Source organism: Notolepis coatsorum, assembly GCF_963971535.1.
Source record: "Notolepis coatsorum genome assembly, chromosome: 5".
NCBI classification, from domain to species: Eukaryota; Metazoa; Chordata; class Actinopteri; order Aulopiformes; family Paralepididae; genus Notolepis; species Notolepis coatsorum.
In genome coordinates, this window is record NC_140169.1 from 139,057,323 (window position 1) to 139,078,671 (window position 21,349).

The window sequence follows — 21,349 nt, forward strand, 5'->3', positions numbered from 1 at the left end:
CGCCTGCGCAGTAGAATCAGGAAGTATCGGGGGGCAGCGTGAGCCTCCCACGCGTTACTCCTCGCCGCTGAGAGATCGCGCTGTGCAGGTGAGAAGATGCGATGGCTGGGTACCGGAGGGGACACGTGATGCAAGGCTTCGTCCACATTGCCGCCGACCAGTGGGAGGCATGGTCTAACAACGTTCGAGACAGGGGAGGGTAGAATTGGATAATACGAAATTGGGATGGGAGAAAAATAGAAAATGGGGAGAAAAAGTTGATGAGAAAAAAAAAATACTTAATGCTGAGGCTCTCATCCACATTCATTCATTTTCTCCCCCCGCTCTCTCTCCCATGATTTCAGAATCCCGGAAGTGTTACGGTGGTCTATGATAGGTTTGACCTATTACATGCAACTCAGATTCCAGGCTACAGAAGAGAAGCTCTCCCTCTCAAAGATAGTAGTCAAAGACATGACCCCAAGAGGAGTTAACCATAAAAAACATGTTTTTGAGTAGAGATGACCTTTAAAAACCCTTTGCATCTCCTGTCCGTGTGAATTACCATCTTGCGCCAGAATAAGATTTTAACAGTTGACATTATACTTTCCTTTTCTGACAGTAAGAGTTACGCCCCAAATAAATCATGTATTGTAAACGCTTCCTCCAGGGCAATAGTGACCTAATGGTTAGAGAAGTGGGCATGCGATTGGCCGGTCTGGATTAGATGCTCTCTCCTCCCTCGATACCCACCATTGATGTGCCCTTGAGCAAGGCACTTAACCCCCAACCTCTCCCTGGGCACACTAGGACTGTACCTGCCCCATTGCTTCTAAATAGTTAGGATGGGTTAAATGCAATGGACAAATTACTGTAAAGATTTACTCAATTCAGAGATTCTATTCTGTTCTATCCGAGTGTTCCAAACACACAATTGGAAATAATCGTACGTAATACACAAAAAAAAAGCTTTTCTCCCTCTGAAAGCAAAATGAGGGTTGATCCTCTCTATAGTGTTGTTTAAAATAGAAATAAAAGCATTAACTGCTATTACTCCGTATAACCCTCGGCATTGCAAGACACCAATGGTGGTTTGTGCCCTGATCTCCACGCAGGCCTAATGGCGCATCCATGCTGATCCATCACACAACGCTGATACAACAGAAGGTATCGCTGTCCGTTAATTTGCTGTTAATTAGAACCTAGCTAACGTAATGTAATTGTGTGTTTTGAGAGAGGGAGGGGGGGGGGGGGAGAAAGGGAGGGGAGAGGAGCAAGAGAGAGGGAGGGGAAAGAGGCCGGTACGGTGGGAGAAGGAGAGAGATAGGGGGGGGGGGTGAGGAAAGGAGGAAGAGGCGAGGAGGAGAGAGGGAGATGATGGGAGAAGGTAGAATAGGGTAGTAAAGGTAGGAGAGGTAAAAGAGGTAGAATATGTAGGAGAGGTAGTAAAGGTAGGGGAGGTGGAAGAGGTAGGAGAGGTAGGAGAGGAGGTAGGGCTGACCCCTATTAGTTGATTAGTCGACTAATCGGTTGAAAGGAGCCGTAGTCTACTGCCAACCTCTTAGTAAAAAAAAAAAAAAATATACTATAATATCTTTTTTATCTTTTTTATCATTCTTTCCAAAAGAAAAGAGGCCTAGAAGCGTTGCTAACGCTAATGGCACGCATACCAGAGGCTAACTGCCTACGAAAACAGGCACAGAGGCACTGAAAGAGGATTTCACCCTCTTTCTAATGAACACACTAGACTAGACAAATATCAAGATGTATCCATCAGTGGACCAATTGCATGCTTTTGCAGAGGACAAGAAGCCTTCAGTCGACTCCTTCAGACATGAAGCACCCCCCACAGCCCAAATGGAATGATAAAATAAAAAAAAATATATATATATATATATATTTTTTTTTACTAATAGTCGACTGACGGCACATTTTGGCCAATCATAGTCGACTGTCCAAAATCCTTAGTCGGGGACAGCCCTAAGAGGAGGTAGAAGAGGTACAGTAGGAGAGGTAGTATAGGAGGTAGAAGTAGAGTAGAGAATAGTTGTGTTGCTCTGCTGTTCCCCTTATCTCTAATTCACCACAGCCAGGGCCCGACCCCATACACACACACGCACATACAGTACACACACACACACACACACATACAGTACACACGCATACATACACACACACATGTGCACACACACAAACGGTCTCCGAGGGCCTTTATTTTTCTTCAGTGCTCTCTCCGTCGCTGTGACACGGTGAACTTTGGGAACTTTTCTCTCCTTCTCTTCTCTTTACCGCCGTGACGACTAGACTTTTGACGTCGGCGTCGTCCTGTCAGAGGTTCCGGGAGGCTCCCGGGGGGGGGGGGGGGGGGGGTGGCGTTGACAGATAGGCACGGCGGCGGATAGAGGAGGCGCCGGGAACGTGGTGCCGTGCACGTTGCCATGGTTACAGTTGTCTTTTGGCCTCGGCTGGTCTGCTTGTAGTGAAATCCAGGAGTGGCTCTGAGGAGGATGTGCGCCGTGACACACACACACACGCACACACTCACACGCACACACGCACACACGCACACGCACACACACACGCACACTCGCGCACACACACACACGCACACTCACACTCACACGCACGCACACTCACACTCACACTCACACACACACACACACGCTCACACACGCACACGCGCACATGCACACGCGCACACACACACACACACGCACACTCGCACACACTCACACTCACACTCGCACACTCCAAGCCGTTAAGCTATTAGACTCAAAAACACATTATAAGCTTTCAGGCTCTGCACCAACATTTTGGAAGATGCAGTTTTATTTACATTTACATTATCTGATGGTTTTATTCAAATAAACCCTTGGCTTGTCTCAAGATACGTTCTCTACCTCTTTCCCCCTCTCTCCACACACTATCGTTGTCTTTTCTCTCTATCTCTCCAATATCATCTCCTCTCTCTCTCTCTCTCTCTCTCTCTCTCTCTCTCTCTCTCTCTCTCTCCTCTACACTATCGTCTTTTTTCTCCACACTATCATCTTCTCCTCTCCCTCTCTCTCCACTATCATCTTCATTTTATTTATTTACATTATCTGATGGTTTTATTCAATTTATAAATGAACTCTTGACTTGTCTCAAGATAAGTTATCTGCCTCTTTCTCTCTGCTTTTCTCTTTCTCTCTGCTTTTCTCTTTCTCTCTCTCCCTCCACTACTGTATCATCTTCTCCTCTCTCTCTCTCTCTCTCTCTCTCTCTCTCTCTCTCTCTCTCTCTCTCTCTCTCTCTCTCTCTCTCTCATCTCTCTCTCCACCTCTCTCTCTCCACTATCATCTTCTCTCTCCCTCTCTTGTTCTCTCTCTCTCTCTCTCTCTCTCTCCACTATCACCTTCTCTCTGTCTCTCCACCCATGACTCTTGATATCTCCCCCCCTCCTGCACACCTCCATTCCTCTCCTCTATCTCCCCCCATTCCACCCCTATCTCTCTGCCCATTCCATCTCACCATTCATTAGCGGGGGGGGGGGGGGGGGGGGGTGATTTAATTCCAGTTCAGCGGGAGGCTCATCGTCTCTGTGTGTAACATCCAGCGCAGCCGCCTGAGCTTTATGTGTTATTAGGAGAAGCTACCGGAGGGACAAACACTTCTCAAATTGTTTTTAAAGGTGAATCGAGTCTTTAACCTTCAATTGGACAGGAAGACGCCACCCCGCCTCTAAAACGGATCTTGTTTTTATTTCATATTTTCTTCCTTCACCTCGCAGGGTTTTCAATTACAGAGTAGAAAGAGAACACAGATTTCGTAAAATCGGTCATAATCTCAAATGGAATCAGCCGGCCGGAATCCATCCCACTCAACCCTTAGCGTGTAGTCATCCGTCTCCCCCCCGAAAGAGTGAACGATCTCGCAATTTTCTAGGGGGCGCATCCTTGTCTGATCAGCGAGGGGTCGTGTGTGAATGCGGGCCCTCCCACCTAATGGAGCTGCCTCGTAGCGCCTCCCGACGACATCGCCCGCTCACAAAGCAATCACATACTCCGATAGGCATCGCACATCCTCGTGGGTCCTGCTTATATTAAACGAGAATAATTACACAGTTACATGCTGTCTCCGTGTCTCTCTCTCTCTCGCTGTCCGATCCACTCTATTTTTTATTGGTTATCCTGTTTGTGTCATCGACGAGGAGTGTGTTAAAAAGTGGCCCTCCAATTCTTCAGTCGATTGTGTGCACGCGTGCAAAGCACAGTGTGCCGACGTGTGTGTGTGAATGTGGACTTGTGTATGGGTGTGTGTGTGGGCTTGCATGTACCGGTATACATGCACATGCCGAGAGCAGATGTATGTGTGACTGTGGACTAGGGGTGGACGGTATGGTCTAAAATTTATATCACGGTATAATTTGAAGCATAGACGGTAACGGTATATATCACGGTATCAGTGTTTCCGTTAGAATAATTTTTTTTGCCTGATAGGCAGGCTATATAAATAATGACATCCTCAAGGCATGTAGATTTATAATATTTTAACTTAAAACTAGGCTACTTTTGCGTATACAGTCATTATATTCCAAATAAAATAAGTCCCGAGTCGAGACTCCGTGCTGCTCCCAACGAATCCTAATAGTATGCAACTGCAGAGCCGCAGAGTAGGGGCGCTTTCAGGTCCGGTCACAGGCCCGGCTCAACAGCGCCCCCCACCCAACGGCTGAATTGCCAATGGCTGAATTGGAGTACTGCACTGTGCCGGTACAGATGGGTGGGTTATGGTGGATTCTGCGGCTCTGCAGCTGCATATGCTTCTCGCAAAATCCAGCATCCAGCCCCGCTGCCCAGTCGTAGTTATCAGAACACTACACACGTATCATAATGTTCACAGCAAACTGTAGTTGATCACCAGGTATGTTTTATTAACGTAGAATAATTCATATAAGAAAAAACGAGGGAAATCTCTTACCTTTCTCCACTGGTTAAAAATGCCAGGAACTGAAATTGAAACTTGCTGTGCGCCGCGGTGATATGTGTTTATTATGAAATGACAATTGCGTGTTGACACGCCCACTGCGCGAAGCCTCCTAAATAACTTTTTCCAGTTTGCACATATCTATTATCTATGACTAATTCTATATTTTTAGGGGCAAATGCGAGTGAAATAGTCGCGCTGTGGTTACATGACGTCATTGCTATTTTAGAGCTGCTCTACCGGTTACAAGGTATAGTCAAAATCCATACCGTAGAGCAAATTAATACCGTTTATACCGTTTATACCGTCCACCCCTACTGTGGACTGTTGCGTATGGATGTACCTCAAGCAAACAGTTGTGATTGGAGAATTAAGAAAAGAGGGCGGGGTTTGTGATAGGTCAATTGCGGTGCTGCCTATACCTGATGGTGTAACGCCCCGGGTGCCTGCGTGGCTTGTGGCGTACAGGGTGCTGCTCTACCAGGCCTACTATTCTGTGTGGACCAGAAGGAAACGTCTCATTTCACCTTCTCTCTCTCTCTCTCTCTCTCTCTCTCTTCTCTCTCTATTATCTCTCTCACTCTGTTTTTCTCTGACTCCCTGTTCCCTCGTTCCATCCTTCAATAAAGGAGGATGGGCGCTTGTTGTGCTATTGCGGCTGTCAGCCTAATTGGATGTGGGAGAGGTTTATTTACATGAGACTAGAAACAACTATGTTATGGTGTATGTTCCTATCAAACGGTCGCCGGGAGTTGATTTGTAGAATTGGCAGATAAGTAGATTTTTCCCCGGGGGGGTGTTGGTGGGTAGTGATCTGAACACACTGGGTTCATTCTGAGTTCGTTGTTATAGATTCTATTATGACGGGATAACTCAGTCACACAGCCGAGTTTTGCCATCTGGATAAAAATGTGTGCTTGAAGACACTTGAGGAGTTAGATGATCCTATTCTGGGGGGGCGATTTAAATATATATGTGTCAAATGTGGATAAAATGTGTCATTGAGCAATTGAAATTGAACGGCAACCCTCATTTAACCCCCGAACAGTCCAGCAAACGCCTGTCGATTGCATACCCAAAGTAATTGGCCATTTATTATACTTTATATTCATAGCACATGCATGAGTCTGGTCTCTTTTGAAAGGTAACATTCTGACGTTTCTTACACAATAAAGAGAAAACAGAGGTTTGAACGGAATATTTGCTCCTTACTTTTGTGTTGACTTGTTGCCAGATGCCTGTTTTTTCAGCTGAGAGGTAGGAGCTGGAAAACATAACGGTTCTTCTGTAGTACAGGTCTGAAGTTTATAAAAATGAAATCATGAAATCTGTATAGTACGTATGTATGCAATACATTTTTTTGCTGTGTAACCGAGAGACCAGCCGAGTCGTCTAGTCTGAACAGACCCGTCTCCATGTGTCCCTGCAGGCCCTGCACTCTGAGCTGAAGGAACGTGAGCACAGTGTGGTCAGTACTCTGGACCAGGCCCGGATGTTTCTCGCCGACCAGCCCATCGAGGGTCCCGGAGAACCACGCAAGAACCTGCAGCCCAAGACCGGTCAGTCCACTCTCTCACACGGCCCCAGAGCCAAACGTGGAGTCGGTCGTTCTTCTTTTCCTCGATATTACCCACAAACTGAAGTGACGTTTGCCTAGTTGCTACAGCGCCATTATGACTACAACTCATAGCATGAACGGATGTTGGGTTTATTATTACATTTACATTCATTTAGCTGACGCTTTTATCCAAAACGACTTACAAGTTCTGTACGACAAGTCAGCAGGAAGGGTACAACTCTATCAGCTGGGTAACGATGTTCATCAAACAGTGTTGAAACGTGGGCGCTGCAGTGTTGAGTGCATAGTAGCAGAGACATATTTGTATGGTAGGTAGTAATAGAGGCAAGGAAGATTATTTAGTGGAAGAGTGCATGATAGTAGAAACAGTTTAGTAACGTCACGGTGACCAATTGCAGCCACTCTTATTGTCTGGGACCAAATACGGCCACGCCCCACTCCCAGCAAAAAGTGGGAATCTCTAGAATGGGTTTGGGGCGGCGCTGTATACGGAAGTAGCTCTCAAGGTGACGATTAGACAACACTTTTTTGTTGTCAGTCGATGGCAGCATTGGTTTAAAATTAAAGGCTGAAAACTACAACACTGCATTTCCCAAGAGCGTTAGCACAGGTCGCAGGTCACTGGGATGTGTCTATATTCTCCGACGTGATCTGAACAGCGTTAAACTATTACCGCAACCTCGGTATAGCGACGGAGAATGGCCAACTAATTATCTTAACAAAAGTGCGCTGGTAGCGTTACATATGTTGTCTAAAGGGGGACATATGGTACAATTTAAGATTCTAATGATAATCGGCATATAAAGGACAAGATAAAGCATCGTTAATTTGTAAGAAACCTCAATGAAAACTGCGCAGGGTGCTATTGTTATGAAAATGTGGTAGAATCCTATAAAAATGTGGACGCATTTGGCCTACGTTCCGTTAGTTTATTAGTTGCGACCAGCAGCTCTGTAGCTCGCTCTGTTGGCTGTTGCTCCACGAAAGTGTCCCCTCCCTCTAGCCACCACAGTCTTCGCCCTAGGAGGCTGACATCTGGCTGTGTGTGTGTGTGAGTGCACGTGTGAGTGCACGTGTGGATGCATGAGCGTACGCGACCACAGCTGTGAGTTGCACTTGTTAAAATGAGTGGCACTGAAATACCCCCCCGCCAAGCGCCAACAACACTCTGAACTGGCGATCACGCCGATGTTACAATGCACCCTAGTATTAAACAAGCATCAGCTCTCATTTGGCGTCCAGTCTCTGGGCCTCTCTCCGCTCAGCCCCCGATAAGTGCAGTGGAAGCCACGTACGTCAGCGCCCCCCCCCCCCCCCCCCCCCCCCCCCCACCCGTCATGTGAATAATTGAACAAACCCTAGAGAGACTGTGTAGTACAGGGTGTGGCAAGGCTTCACAGCGGAGGCCGATTGGCTTGTCGTACGATCTTTGATGCAGGCATCAAAACAGTATCGGCCGGGTGTATAAGTATCGGCCGGGTGTATAATAGATAAAGGCTGATTTTTAAAGAACGGAGATGGTGGAACAGCGTGTCGTTTGGTAGGAGTGCGGTGGGACTTCTAAGAGGTTACATTGATCTGGGATCTGTGATAAAAAAAGGTTTGATCGGCTTAATTCTGTCTTGGCGAATCTTTGTCTACCCCTGAGCGTGAGTCTGTCGAACGGGATGACCTCCCCTTTTCCGTTTTGTTGTGCTACATTATCAAAGAGAGGCCTGCGATCTGGCGCTATCTCTGTCGTGCAGAAATACAGACCCTGCTGTGTACATACAAGAAAGAGAAAGAGAAAGGGAGAGAGAGAGAAAGGAAGAGAGAGGGGGTGAGGGGTAAAGGGAGGACGCAGCATAGTCATAGTGATTTAGAATTTTAGAATATAAATTCTATCCAATCACAACCCCTCATGTTTGTCTCATGTTCCCACTGTGTGTGTCTCTCTCTCTCCATCTCTCCACTTTGATATGCGACATTTGACCCTGCTACTGTCCTCATCTTCTCCTGCCCCGACACCCTCATCATCCCTTCCCTCTCTTCTCCTCCCTCTTATCTTCCCTCCTGCTTTCCTTCCTCCTCATTTCATCCTCCAAACTGTCTCTCGTTATTCCCTTCCCTTCTCTTTCACTTTTTCTCTTTTTTTTCTCTTTCTTTTCTTTTCTCTTTCTTTCTTTTTTCTCTCTTCTCACTTTCTCTCTCTCTTTCTCTCTGTCTTTCCCTCTCTTCTTCCTTACTTTCATCCCTCTCTCCATTTGTCTCCTTTCCTCCACGCTCCCTCGTCTTTCCCTCCTTCTCTTTCTATTTTGTCCTCTTTCCTCCCTCCCTCCCTCCCTCCCATCCCTCGCCCCCCCCCCCCCGCAGACACGACCCCGGAGGAGAAAGCCCGCGGGGTGGCCCGCGCCATCCGCAAGCAGACGGGGGAGGTGCGTGAGCGCTGGGATCGGCTGCAGGGCCTCGTGGTGGGCTGGCGGAGCCAGGTGGAGCAGGCCCTGGAGAGGCTGCAGGAGCTGCAGAGCTCCATGGACCCAGCTGGACCTGAGGCTCACCCGGGCAGAGGAGGCCAAGGCCGACTGGCAAGCCCGTCGGGGACCTGCTGATCGACTCCCTGCAGGACCACATCGAGAAGACTACGGTGAGGAGGAGGAGGAGGAGGAGGAGGAGGAGGAGGAGGAGGAGGAGGAGGAGGAGGAGGAGGAGGAGGAGGAGGAGGAGGAGGAGGAATGGTAGGAGGAGGAGTAATGGTAGGATGAGTAGTAATGGTAGGATGAGTAGTAATGGTAGGATGAGTAGTAATGGTAGGATGAGTAATAGTAGTAGGAGTAGGGAGGAGTAATAGTAGTAGGAGGAGGAGTAATAGTAGTAGTAGTAGTAGTAGTAGTAGTAGGAGGAGGAGTAATAGTAGTAGTAGGAGGAGAGTAATAGTAGTAGTAGTAGGAGGAGTAATAGTAGTAGTAGTAGGAGGAGTAATAGTAGTAGTAGGAGGAGTAATAGTAGTAGGAGGCATAGACACCTGCGCAATAGAGCACGCGGAGCGGGTGCTCTACGACTATTGAACATGGGGGGGCAAACGCTGGTTTTGCTCCCCCACTTTTTGATCATATGAAAAATATGATATACCCCCCCCCCCCCCATATATAAATCTAACCATAACTAAGTAATTTCAATCAAATTAATAATACGCAATGACACTTAATAGCAAGTTTTTAAGTTTCCAAAGATTGTGTGACCCCCCACTTTAATGGTTTGATCCAGTGCCCACGGGCCACGGTTTCGTCGGCATGACGTATACGACATGTTGGGGGAGGCGGCTTTTTCGAAAGCCCTTGAAAAATTCAGGCTGGATATTGGATAACATTTGTGACTGGATTATTCTTCGGCGTTTACATCAAAATGGAGCAAATCATCATGTAAGTCGAACACTGTGACTGTATACTAAATGCGCAAACAGATTGAAACTGAATATTTCTCGTATGGTGAATCCAGAGATACGGATGGTGCGCAGGCGCTGTGATCACCCAACGGCGGAAATAATGCCGCTTTGAGCAGTTTATAAAAAAATATTAAAAATATTTATTAGCAACGCCGAGCTTTCAAACCATCCCGTATCTCTGTGCGAACCCCTCGTGCAACTGTGAGCACCTTTGTAATGTCTCTGTGATACTTGTATAACGAACGGTTCGGCAAGAACCAGTCCTTCATGGTAAATCTAGGTTGGTTTCCCATTGAGAGCAAGTGACTGTGGATTCACTCGGTGCAGCACAGTCACGAAAGGGGACCCTGATGTAAACAAGACAAACGTCTTTCTCTGGTCTGCATCGCCTTAACAATTGTGTGTATTGAGCCGTACTGTATTGTACCCATTCTGCAATCTGTTAAATAAAGTTTTCATTCATTCATTCAGCCGCCGCGCTCACTGGGGCTATTGATAGCGTCAATTAGTTGTTGTTGTTGTTGGTGCTGCGGATGTGAACGGGGCCGGAGGGGCTTTGGGAGGATGGGAAAGTTATTATTATTATTATTATAATAGTAATTGGCTATCATACGTGCCTAGCTAGCGTTAGCTAAAAGAGCCCTCGCAGTGAAGTTATTATTATTATAGCTATATAAACTGAGTTTTATAGTGAAAAGAGCAGCTTTATTTTGGTCAAGATTGAAGGCTCTATATTGCAGGAAATTGCACATACAGGTGTTCATTAAATGTTAAAAAATCTGCCGTGGAGGGGGTCGTGCCGGACCCCCTCCAAACCACCCCTTGCGCAAAACAAAAAAAAAAACAAAAAAAAAGGGAAGAAAAAAAAAGAATACAAAAAAATCTTGCACCCCCACTTTCAACTATAACTAGGCGGCCATGGTAGGAGGAGTAATAGTAGTAGTAGTTGTAGGAGGAGTAATAGTAGTAGTAGTTGTAGGAGGAGTAATAGTAGTAGTAGGAGGAGTAATAGTAATAGTAGGAGGAGTAATAGTAATAGTAGGAGGAGGAGGAGGAGTAGTAGGAGGAGTAATAGTAGGAGTAGGAGGAGTAATAGTAGTAGTAGTAGGAGGAGTAATAGTAGGAGTAGTAGGAGGAGTAATAGTAGTAGTAGTAGTAGGAGGAGGAGTAATAGTAGTAGTAGGAGGAGTAATAGTAGTAGTAGTAGGAGGAGTAATAGTAGTAGTAGGAGGAGGAGTAATAGTAGTAGTAGGAGGAGGAGTAATAGTAGGAGGAGGAGTAATAGTAGGAGGAGGAGTAATAGTAGTAGTAGGAGGAGTAATAGTAGTAGTAGGAGGAGTAATAGTAGTAGTAGGAGGAGTAATAGTAGTAGTTGTAGGAGGAGTAATAGTAGTAGTAGGAGGAGTAATAGTAATAGTAGGAGGAGTCATAGTAATAGTAGGAGTAGGAGGAGTAATAGTAGTAGTAGTAGTAGGAGGAGTAATAGTAATAGTAGGAGTAGTAGTAGGAGGAGTAATAGTAGTAGTAGTAGTAGGAGGAGTAATAGTAGGAGTAGAGTAGTAGATGAGTAATAGTAGGAGTAGTAGTAGGAGGAGTAATAGTAATAGTAGGAGGAGTAATAGTAATGGTAGAGGGTGGGGTTGTTGGGCTGACTCCCAGAAAGGGGTCATGCTTCACCGTAGCATGCAGTGTTCCTACGTAGATCTGCAAAGTTTGGAAAGGTACGTCTTGAGAGTTGCACTAAAAGTCAGGAATGTATGGTAAAACATTGCTATGTAGTCCTGATGACATACACATAGCACTGTGTCAAATGATAAAAAAAAAAACTTTTTTTAAAGATGTAATTTGCATGATTGTCGGTGATTAATCGCAATTAATGCAAGTGGAAAATATATTAGCAAAATGTAGCGGTCATAGAAATTAAATGAATGACGAAGTGCTTAGGTTAGGGGGGAAGTAACCATAAGTACTCCAGTCACGGGAGTCTTCAATAATGTCGAATCGTGATCCATTTTGTGAGTACCTTTCTTCTGGAAGAGGTCAAGGTCCTGGCGGGATGGTGCCAGGAAAACAGCCTCTCCCTGAACGTCAGCAAAACAAAGGAGATGATTGTGGACTTCAGGAGGTCGGGGGTCAAGGACTACAGCCCCCTCAGCATCGACGGGGCACCGGTTGAGAGAGTCAACAGCTTTAAGTACCTCGGAGCCTACATATCCGAGGACTTGACATGGACCACACACATTAACAGTGTTGTGAAGAAGGCACGACAACGCCTCTACTTCCTCAGGCGCCTAAGGAAGTTCCAAGTCAGCCAGAAGATCCTTAAGAACTTCTACTCATGTACAATAGAGAGCATCTTGACCGGCAACATCACCTCCTGGTTTGGGAATAGCACTGCACAAGACCAAAGCAGACTACAAAGAGTGACACGTTCAGCCGAACGCACAATTGGAGGGGGGCTCCCCACCCTCCAGAACATTTACTACAAGCGTTGCAAGGGCAAGGCTAAGAGAATCATTAAAGACTCCAGTCACCCGAACAACTGCCTCTTTGAACTGCTGCGGTCAGGCAAGCGATACAGGAGTCTCAAGGCGAGCACAGAAAGACTCAGAAGAAGCTTCTATCCCCAGGCCATCAGGCTGCTAAACGAACAATGAATGAACACTACACAACAACAACCACCAAACGCACATAGCACACACATCCACACGCACACACTCACTTTAAACAAACACACTGTAGCACCCACTCCACACACTTATAGCACACACCCACTTTAAACAAACACACTGTAGCACCCACTCCCCACACTTTATATTTATGGATGAAGGATTGCACTACAACTCGTACACCTTGTACAAATTGTACCTAAAATTGTACCTCATCCCATTTCTGCTTTGCACTAGATAGTACTGTACATTAGTACACTGCATAGTATTGTGTATTGTATATTATATGGTAACTCAGAACATTGTACATATGTCTATACCGAACACTGTGACCTCATTTTCTTCTTCTAAATTCATGCTATATTATGTTATTATGTTATTTGATACTATCTTGTCTAGCACAGTCTCTGGAGCGTAACAGTAAGAAGCATTTTGTATGAAAGTATTCTGTACTTCTGTATGACAACTATTAAAGAACTTGAACTTGAACTTGAACTTCCCTGATGTTGCCGGACGGCCCCTTCGGATCGTCTCTGAGAACAACACCGCAAGCATAATAGTGTAGATAGTGTATCTCGGCTTGTAGATTGTACAGCAGCTGTAGACCCACTGTAATGTGAAATAGTGTGCAACGAACTGATATGGCCCAGTTACGTATATCCCCTGCCACTCGAACCGAAATCGTTTTAACCCAGTTTAAGAAATGATGCTGTCTGGGGGTAGAGTCTTGTCTCTTACCCATTGATGATGTTATTGAGGGGTAGAATCTTGTCTCTTACTCATTGATGATGTTGTTGAGGGGTAGAGTCTTGTCTCTTACTCATTGATGATGTTTTCGATCGGTAGAGTCTTGTCTCTTACTCATTGATGATGTTGTCAAGGGGTAGAGTCTTGTCTCTTACTCATTGATGATGTTATTGAGGGGTAGAATCCTGTCTCTTACTCATTGATAATGCTGTTTTTTTTATTCTTATGACAATAAACAGTTCTACATAGTAAAAAAAAAGAAAAAAGGATCTCTCGCTGATAATTCTTTTTATTGGGTTTCATTGGAACTAGGGATGTCCGATATTATCGGCCTACCGATATTATCGGCCGATATTGGCATTAAAATGTGATATCGGAAAATATCGTATCTGTTTTCAAAAAAAAAAAAAAAAATTATTTTTTACATTTCTATAACCTTTATTTACCCAGGCAAGCAAGTAAGAACAAATTCTGATTTTATTTATTGTCAAAAGTATGCATAATGTTGTGTTAATTCCACAACAAGAGATATGTAATGTTAATTTCCTGAAATTATTCCGTTTTTGGGGGGGGGGGCTGCATATATCGGTATCGGAAATTAAGAGTTGGACAATATCGGTATCGGTAAAAAAGCCAATATCGAGCATCCCTAATTGGCACCCGTTTGTTACTGACCTGACTGACCACGTTGTCCCGTTGCCTCCAGGCGTTCAGAGAGGAGGTGGCCCCCCTGCGGCAGGACGTGCGCGTGGTCAACGAGCTGTCCGGAGAACTGACCCCTCTGGACGTCCAGCTGTCCTCCACCGCCTGCAGGCAACTTGACCAGCTCAACATGAGGTGGAAGCTACTACAGGTGGGGACACGAGTAGGGCTGTCTTAAATACTTCGAAGCTTCGTTCGATGGGCATGGGATTCGAATATGAAAATACAATTTGATTATGTTAAAAAAAATTATAATAATAAATTATTTTTTATTTTATTTTTGCAAAATCAACTCTGCCTCTCTTTGTTAACTACAAAGAAAAGCAATTAAAAAGCAATTATTCAATCAGCGCCATGGGGCGGGACTAACGCCGTCGTCAAGCTGTTGTCGAGAGGAGCAGGAAAAACATGGCGGCTTACTCGTAAAACCTTCTATTTTCCCACCAAAAATGTGTTCTCGACAACATTTTAGGTGACAAATAAGGATCTTAATTCATATTTGATATTTAGTTTGACAATTTGATCTGAATTTCTGTGAGCCAGTCACGCTGCAGTTCTGGATTGCAGCACCACGGGGAGGATACGTTGGTCTCCAGTGACCCACAGAGATGGGTTTTGAGTGGAGGCAGCGTCAGACTAGAGATGGACATGGAGTGTAACGAGTTGACACTTCTGTCTGATATCAGGCAAGCATGGATATTGCCTAGTCACAGAATTTAGAATGGGCCATACCTCACACTTACTTCCATTATCATGCATGGTATGTTGCTACCAAATCAGATTGGCTCCTTAAAATTGATTGATTGCCCCTTTTAAATCTTCCTCAGAATATTTGATTATATATTGGAATCCATGTTAAAATGGGTTGTCACAATTTTTCTCTCTCTCTCTCTCTCTCTCTCTCTCTCTCTCTCTCTCTCTCTCTCTCTCTCTCTCTCTCTCTCTCTCTCTCTCTCCCTCTCTCTCTCTCTCTCTCTCTCACACTCACTCTCACTCTCACTCTCACTCTCACTCTCACTCTCACACTCACTCACTCTCACACTCACACTCACTCTCACTCTCACTCTCACTCTCACACTCACTCACTCACTCACTCACTCACTCACTCACTCACTCACTCACTAGCTCACTCACTCGCTCACTCACTCGCTCACTCACTCACATATAGCAAAGCATAGTGGTACATAATACAGCTGTGATATGAAGAGAGCAAGTACATATACAGCCGGGGACCAGCCAGGGAGTAAGTTGTGTCCTCATGCATGTTTACCCGTCCTGTTTGAACCCCCCCCCCCCTCTCCTCGCTCCCCAAACTCCACTCTGGCATCACAGCGCTTATTCCCTCCTCACATCAGTGGCAGCGGCGCACAAGTCTCATCCAGCTCCCCCCTGTCTGATCCCGTGCTCTGATCTGCTGAGGAACCCGACTGTGCTTATCGCACGCCCTGGGGGAAGACTCGGGGAGGCGTCTCTGAGGAAATCTGTTATCGTCGGAGGGAGGGAGGGAGGGAGGGAGGGAGAGAGGGAGGGAGGGAGGTAGGTAGGTAGGTAGGGGGGGGTTTGTATGTGACTTAGACGGCTAATTCCCCTCACACGTCTTGTGTGTAAGAGTGAATGTTAGTGGGCAAACTCAACAGTGTTGTTTCTAGGGCTGACTCCTCTTATGTGATTAGTTGATTGATTGGTCGGTTGGTTTGTTATTCGATTAGTCATTTTCTATGGGTTATTTTTTTCAGTGTTTGATTGAGTGAAAAGGCTAAAAAGTGGGAAAAGTTTAAAATAATAAGAGAATAATTATATGTGCATATCCGCATTAGACTAGTCTTTCTGCATGGGGGCATTTGCCAAACACAATTTTTTACAGAAAGAAAAATCGACATTAGTCGCTAAAGATCCACGACTATCGAGGCGGCTACGTGGCGTAGTGGGCAAGGCGCTCGCCACGAATGCAGAGACGCTGGGCTCGCCTGTACGAGCCCAGCGCTCCACATTGCTTTCAGTTTAGCTGGTCGTTCATACTAATACACATTGGCCGTATTAGGGGGTGGGAAACTGATGGGTGGGGATCGGGCGTTGTGGACAGCGACTCCTACAGGTCGGTTGGTGCGCCTGCGCAGTACAATCAGGAAGTGTCGGGGGCAGCGTGAGCCTCCCACGCGTTACTCCTCGCCACTGAGAGATCGAGCTGCGCAGGTGAAAAGATGCGACTGCTGTTACCTCAAGTACCGGAGGGGACTTATGCTATGTATGACTTAGTCCACATTGCAGCCGGCTTGTGGGAGGCAAGAAACAGCGTTCGTGACAGGGGAGGGTTGAATTGGATGATACGAAATTGGAAATTGGGAAAATGGGAGAAAAAGTGGATTAAAAAAAAAAAAGATCCACGACTATCGGTTGACTAAGAATGTCTCCAGTCGAGGACCGTCCGCCATTTCCCTCGGACATCACTCTTCGCCTTTCGTTCTCAGCTCCTCTGCGACACTCTCTCCTCCTCGTTCAGCCTCAGACGCGGATGGAGCCCAACCCTCTCCTCCACACAAATAGCCCAGAGCGAGTCCAAAGAAATGTGGGAAGTGGGACAGCTGTCTTTGAACAACCGGCTCCATCCATCCACCACCACGGCCAGGACTCTCGGGGCACGCGGCCAGACAGTAGCACAGTATAGCGCCGAGCTGGACCACAACACCCAGACAAACACAGATGGACCGAGGCCTTCACGGGAACCCGCATGGAAACTCTCAGCGTGCAGCGCGCCCATTTTGTGTCTCGCAGAGCCGATGTCTGAACTCACCGCCCCCCCCCCCCCCCCCACCGCAGGACGGATGACCGCGTGCAGATATATAGACACTCCGCAGCTGGAGAGACGTGCTGATTGGCCCCTTTGTGGCCCTTTTTGATTTCCCCGTGTGGAGAGAGAGAGAGAGAGAGACGCCGGCCCTCCCGCCTGCGCGGAAGGACGAGAGGGGGGCGCGGCCGCTGAGAATGGGAGCGAGGACTGCCGACGGGTAGATTGCGCGCTCCGAGCCGGCGCCCATTCATCCCTGTTCCCTCCTCTTTCTCTCGCTCAGTGTGACGCGAGATGAGCATTTCACTAATCAGCCGGAGTCCCACTGTGCTCTTTCATCGTTCTGTGCCCCGACGCAGAGAGGCCCCCTATCTGCCCCCCTGTGGGACTGCGCCCAGCCACATAAGTCATTATAGGAGACACTGGGCAGAGGGGGGGGGAAATGAGCCGTTTTGGCCATTCAGGGGCTCCGTTTCCTGACTCCCTGCGCAGGGAGACCTTATACATCTAGTAGAGTGACTGGGGTTTGTGTGTGTGTGCATGTGTGTGTGTGTGTGTCAGTGGAACAGGCAGATTTTTTTTTTATCCACTTTTTCTCCTCCTGTTTTTCTGTATTTTCCTCCCGTCCCAATTTTAGTCGTTACGCCAATTCCCTCCCTCCCTTTCCTGGTCATTGCGCACATGTGCCCCCCCACTGGTCGGTCTAGGGAGCCCTGAAGTCTATCACATGCTGCTTCCTCCGATACATAGGAGACAGCCAGCAGCTGTCTTTTCACCTGGCAAGCGAGGACTCTCATTGGTGAAGTGTAACACGTGGGAGGCTCACACTACTACCTTCACCATTTCCCTCCCTCGCTAGTGTGCAGGCGCCCTGACCGAACTGTAGGAGTCGCTGTTTACAACGACCAGATTACCACCCACCGGCTTCCCTCCCGCTAACTCAGCCAAACGAGTTAGTATGACGATCGGCCCAAGCCGCAGGCTAATGCTGACTCCGGGAGTCGAGACCGCAGCCTCTTGCGTTGGTGACGAGCGCAATCTCCGCTACGCCACCCGACCGCCCCTGGCCTGTGTGTGTTTTAACCCCTACCTGCCTGCTGTCTCTTTAGTTTACTAGGATCCCTAATTAGCTACACATCATTGCAGTAGCTATTCATCCTGGGGGCCGGGGTCGACAAAATTATGTACATTGTGACTGTGCAACATAATACTTGCATCATCATAACATCATACAGAAAAAAGCATTTCATGGATAAGTATTCTGTATTTTACTATGACAACTATTAAAGAAACTTGAACTAACATGGCATTACAAGTAAACATGACGAAGGACTAGTACACACACACACACACACGCATACTCACACACAAGCTCCAATATACAATAATCAACTATGTGAAATAGCTGTGAATAGAAAGAATACATACTACTATATGCCCTGTACAGACAGTATATTCTATGTCTGTACTACAGCTGCAGTATAAAGGGGGTGTGGTGAGGGTCCTCTACTATGGCCAGCGCTGTATGTGTGTAGAATGAAGACGTCTAATGTCTGTCTCTCTGTCTGTCTGTCTGTCTGTCTGTCTCTCTCTCTGTCTCTCTCTCTGTCTCTCTGTCGACAGGTGGCGGTGGAGGACAGACTGAAGCTCCTACAGGAAGCCCACAGAGACTTCGGCCCCTCCTCCCAGCACTTCCTCTCCAGTGAGTATATCTTAAGTCGTTTCAGGGAACTGTGTGTGTGCGTGTCTGTTTCAATAATGGGCTGGGGTGGTGGGTTCAGTTCCTGATAGTGGCCCACTGAAGGCAAAATAATATCCACTCACTGGACCACAGCGGTCAGTACTTCATCCCAGCAGGGTCCTCATCATGCCAGTGGCTCACATGAGTAACAGAGGGGTACATAGATATACGTAAACGACATCATTCTGTCAAATGTTAAAATACACCTTGGTCAAAATGTACCACTAAATAAATGTACCACAAAAGGGCCTCTGTTACTGCTGCTGTTGCTAAGATCCACACAGGAAACTGCAGGACTGATGTTTACTGGTGGTGGCTAACGTACAAAGAGAGTCGATCTGTTCAGACTACTGCCGCTTTTCTTGCTTTTGGAACTTGAAATGGTGGAAGATGTTTACACTAGGGCTGTGAAACTGTTCCACTTGTACGTGTTAACAATGTGTTAATTGCATGATGGGCAGTGCAGAATGCACCAGGTGGTACCTGTGGTAATAATGATGAAATGCTTAGGGGACGTAATCATAAATACTTATGGGTCACAGGAGTTTTCTATAACATTAAACTTTATTATCATGTTATTTTATCAATGGAAAAACTTTATTATTATGTTATTTTATCAATGAAAAAAAGTCTCTTTGAGTTAAAAGATTTTTTTTTATAAGAGCTTCCTGGCCAAGACAGCAACAGCACAATTAACAGGGTTTCAGACATAAAATCATAGAACAATACAACAATTTACAATAACGTTTAAACTAAATGACAGAATTGCAAAATATCAGAAATATCAAACATCAACATCAAGGCTCATACAGGGGCTACAGTACTGTATATATGAATCGGTCAAAACAGCTGTAGCCAGATGTGCCTCCAAGTCATTAATAATGCATCCAGTGAGACCAGCTCCCAAAGATAATTTTGCAACTGATTCCTCCAAGCAGAGGAAGCAGCATACTTAAATACCCTTTCCCCCAATTGATGATCCCATACAGTTAAAATATGGGTGATACATTTTGTGAATTTCTGCTGACCTTGGCTTTAGGAATGACGATCCCATACAGTTAAAATATGGGTGATACATTTTGTGAATTTCTGCTGACCTCGGTTCCTCCTTGGGATAAGGATAATGATGTTGTCGTTAACACCATTAGCTTGAGGATGAAAGGCAATAGACGCTAATTGGATCCCGGTCTCTCTCCCAAATCTCTGTGGAAGGAATTTGCAACACAACTTGATTGAATCCAAAAGTAATTTGGGACACTTTGTATAGGTAATGAAATCTGCCATTCAGGGGATGTCTGGTGTGGCAATTCAGAATAAAACAGACAGACAGACCAGTTGCAGTTTCAAAAATAATAGTTTGCTTTATTTTTAAACCGAACACAAATACTCTACTGTCCTCATTTTATCTCACTTACCTTCCTGTTACCGGTGTGTCTCCTCGCTCCTCATGTGAGTTCCTTGCCCCCTATATCCTCACTTTCCTCAAAAAGCGCACCCCGTTGTGATTGGCTAGCTGGTTTTGATGGCCTACTTAGCTGCAGGTGTGCCTGGAAGCGGAAGTCCAAATATGGGCAGAGCATAGCCATTGTGCCAGCACATAACACCCTTCAATCACCAAGCCCAGTGGTGGCTTAGGGTTGCCACACTGGTCACTTGTTATTCTCCTGGTTCAGAGAGCGATTTAGAAAGGTGAACCCACTGTCCACAGTAGATGGCTTTTGAAGTTATGGGAGTTGATTTTGGTCAAACAGGGTAATGTTATTAAATTGCAGAGAAAAAACTATTAAAATATAGTTTGTCAAATCAATCCTCGAAATGAATGTATTTATACAAATGTGAACGATTGAATTTAGTTCAACTGCTGGTAGTGAAATAAGAGTATGAATGATAATGACCGATAATGTAGCCTAATAAACGGTTATTAATAGTATAATCATAATACCTATGCGGTGGAGTGATGCATTTAGTTAAAAGTCAGTGCTGGTATACTGAATATCAGCCCTCATGGAATGCCTCTTGTCCAATCTTGTTAAGTATAAAATGTTTACGAATCAAATCACTGTTTACGTAGACAGTCTGAACTGTTCACCATTTACATGCTCCCCCTCGGTCAGATCATACGTCACTACGGACTCAACTTTCACTGCTACGCTGATGATACTCGGCTCTATCTTAGCACCTCACCATCATCCCAGCTCCCCCCACAGTCCTTAGTCAACTGCCTCCACGCCATAAAAACCTGGATGTCAACCAAACTACTCAAACTCAACAGCAAAAAGACAGAGCTCATGGTTGTGGCCCCCAAGGCACTGCTCCGGAAGGTTGGAGATCTCCTCTTCCACGTTGACTGCTGTTCCATCTCCCCGTCTCTCGAAGTCCGTAACCTGGGCGTCACCCTCGACTCCACACTTTCATTTCACTCCCACATCAAATCCGTCACCAAGTCTGCCTTCTACCACCTCAAAAACATCTCCCGTCTCCGACCCTCACTCTCAGATTCAGTGGCTGAGACCCTGATCCACTCATTTATCACCACCCGGTTGGACTACTGCAACGGAGTCCTGTTCTGGGTACCCAGCAAAGCCCTGGACAGGCTCCAGTATGTTCAGAACTCAGCTGCCAGGGTTCTCACTCACACCAAGCCTGGCAGCACATCACCCTCATCCACCTCCACGGGCTCCCAGTCTAGTTTCGCATCACTTTCAAACTCCTGCTCCTCACCTACAAGTCCCTCCATGCCCTCGCCCCCCGATACCTGTCT

The 21,349-nt window shown here is 46.2% G+C and overlaps 1 protein-coding gene across 1 annotated transcript in view; it reads left to right on the forward strand.

The window, feature by feature from the left end:
* The window catches only part of LOC311229107 (utrophin-like), a gene marked incomplete at its 3' end in the record, with an annotated part of 228,255 nt that overhangs the window by 126,049 nt on the left and 80,857 nt on the right, over positions 1-21,349 (forward strand). The window contains 5 exon segments of the mRNA XM_084315124.1: positions 6,374-6,503; positions 8,876-9,039; positions 9,041-9,091; positions 9,093-9,146; positions 14,067-14,213. Coding sequence (XP_084171250.1) covers positions 6,374-6,503; positions 8,876-9,039; positions 9,041-9,091; positions 9,093-9,146; positions 14,067-14,213 — 546 coding nt within the window.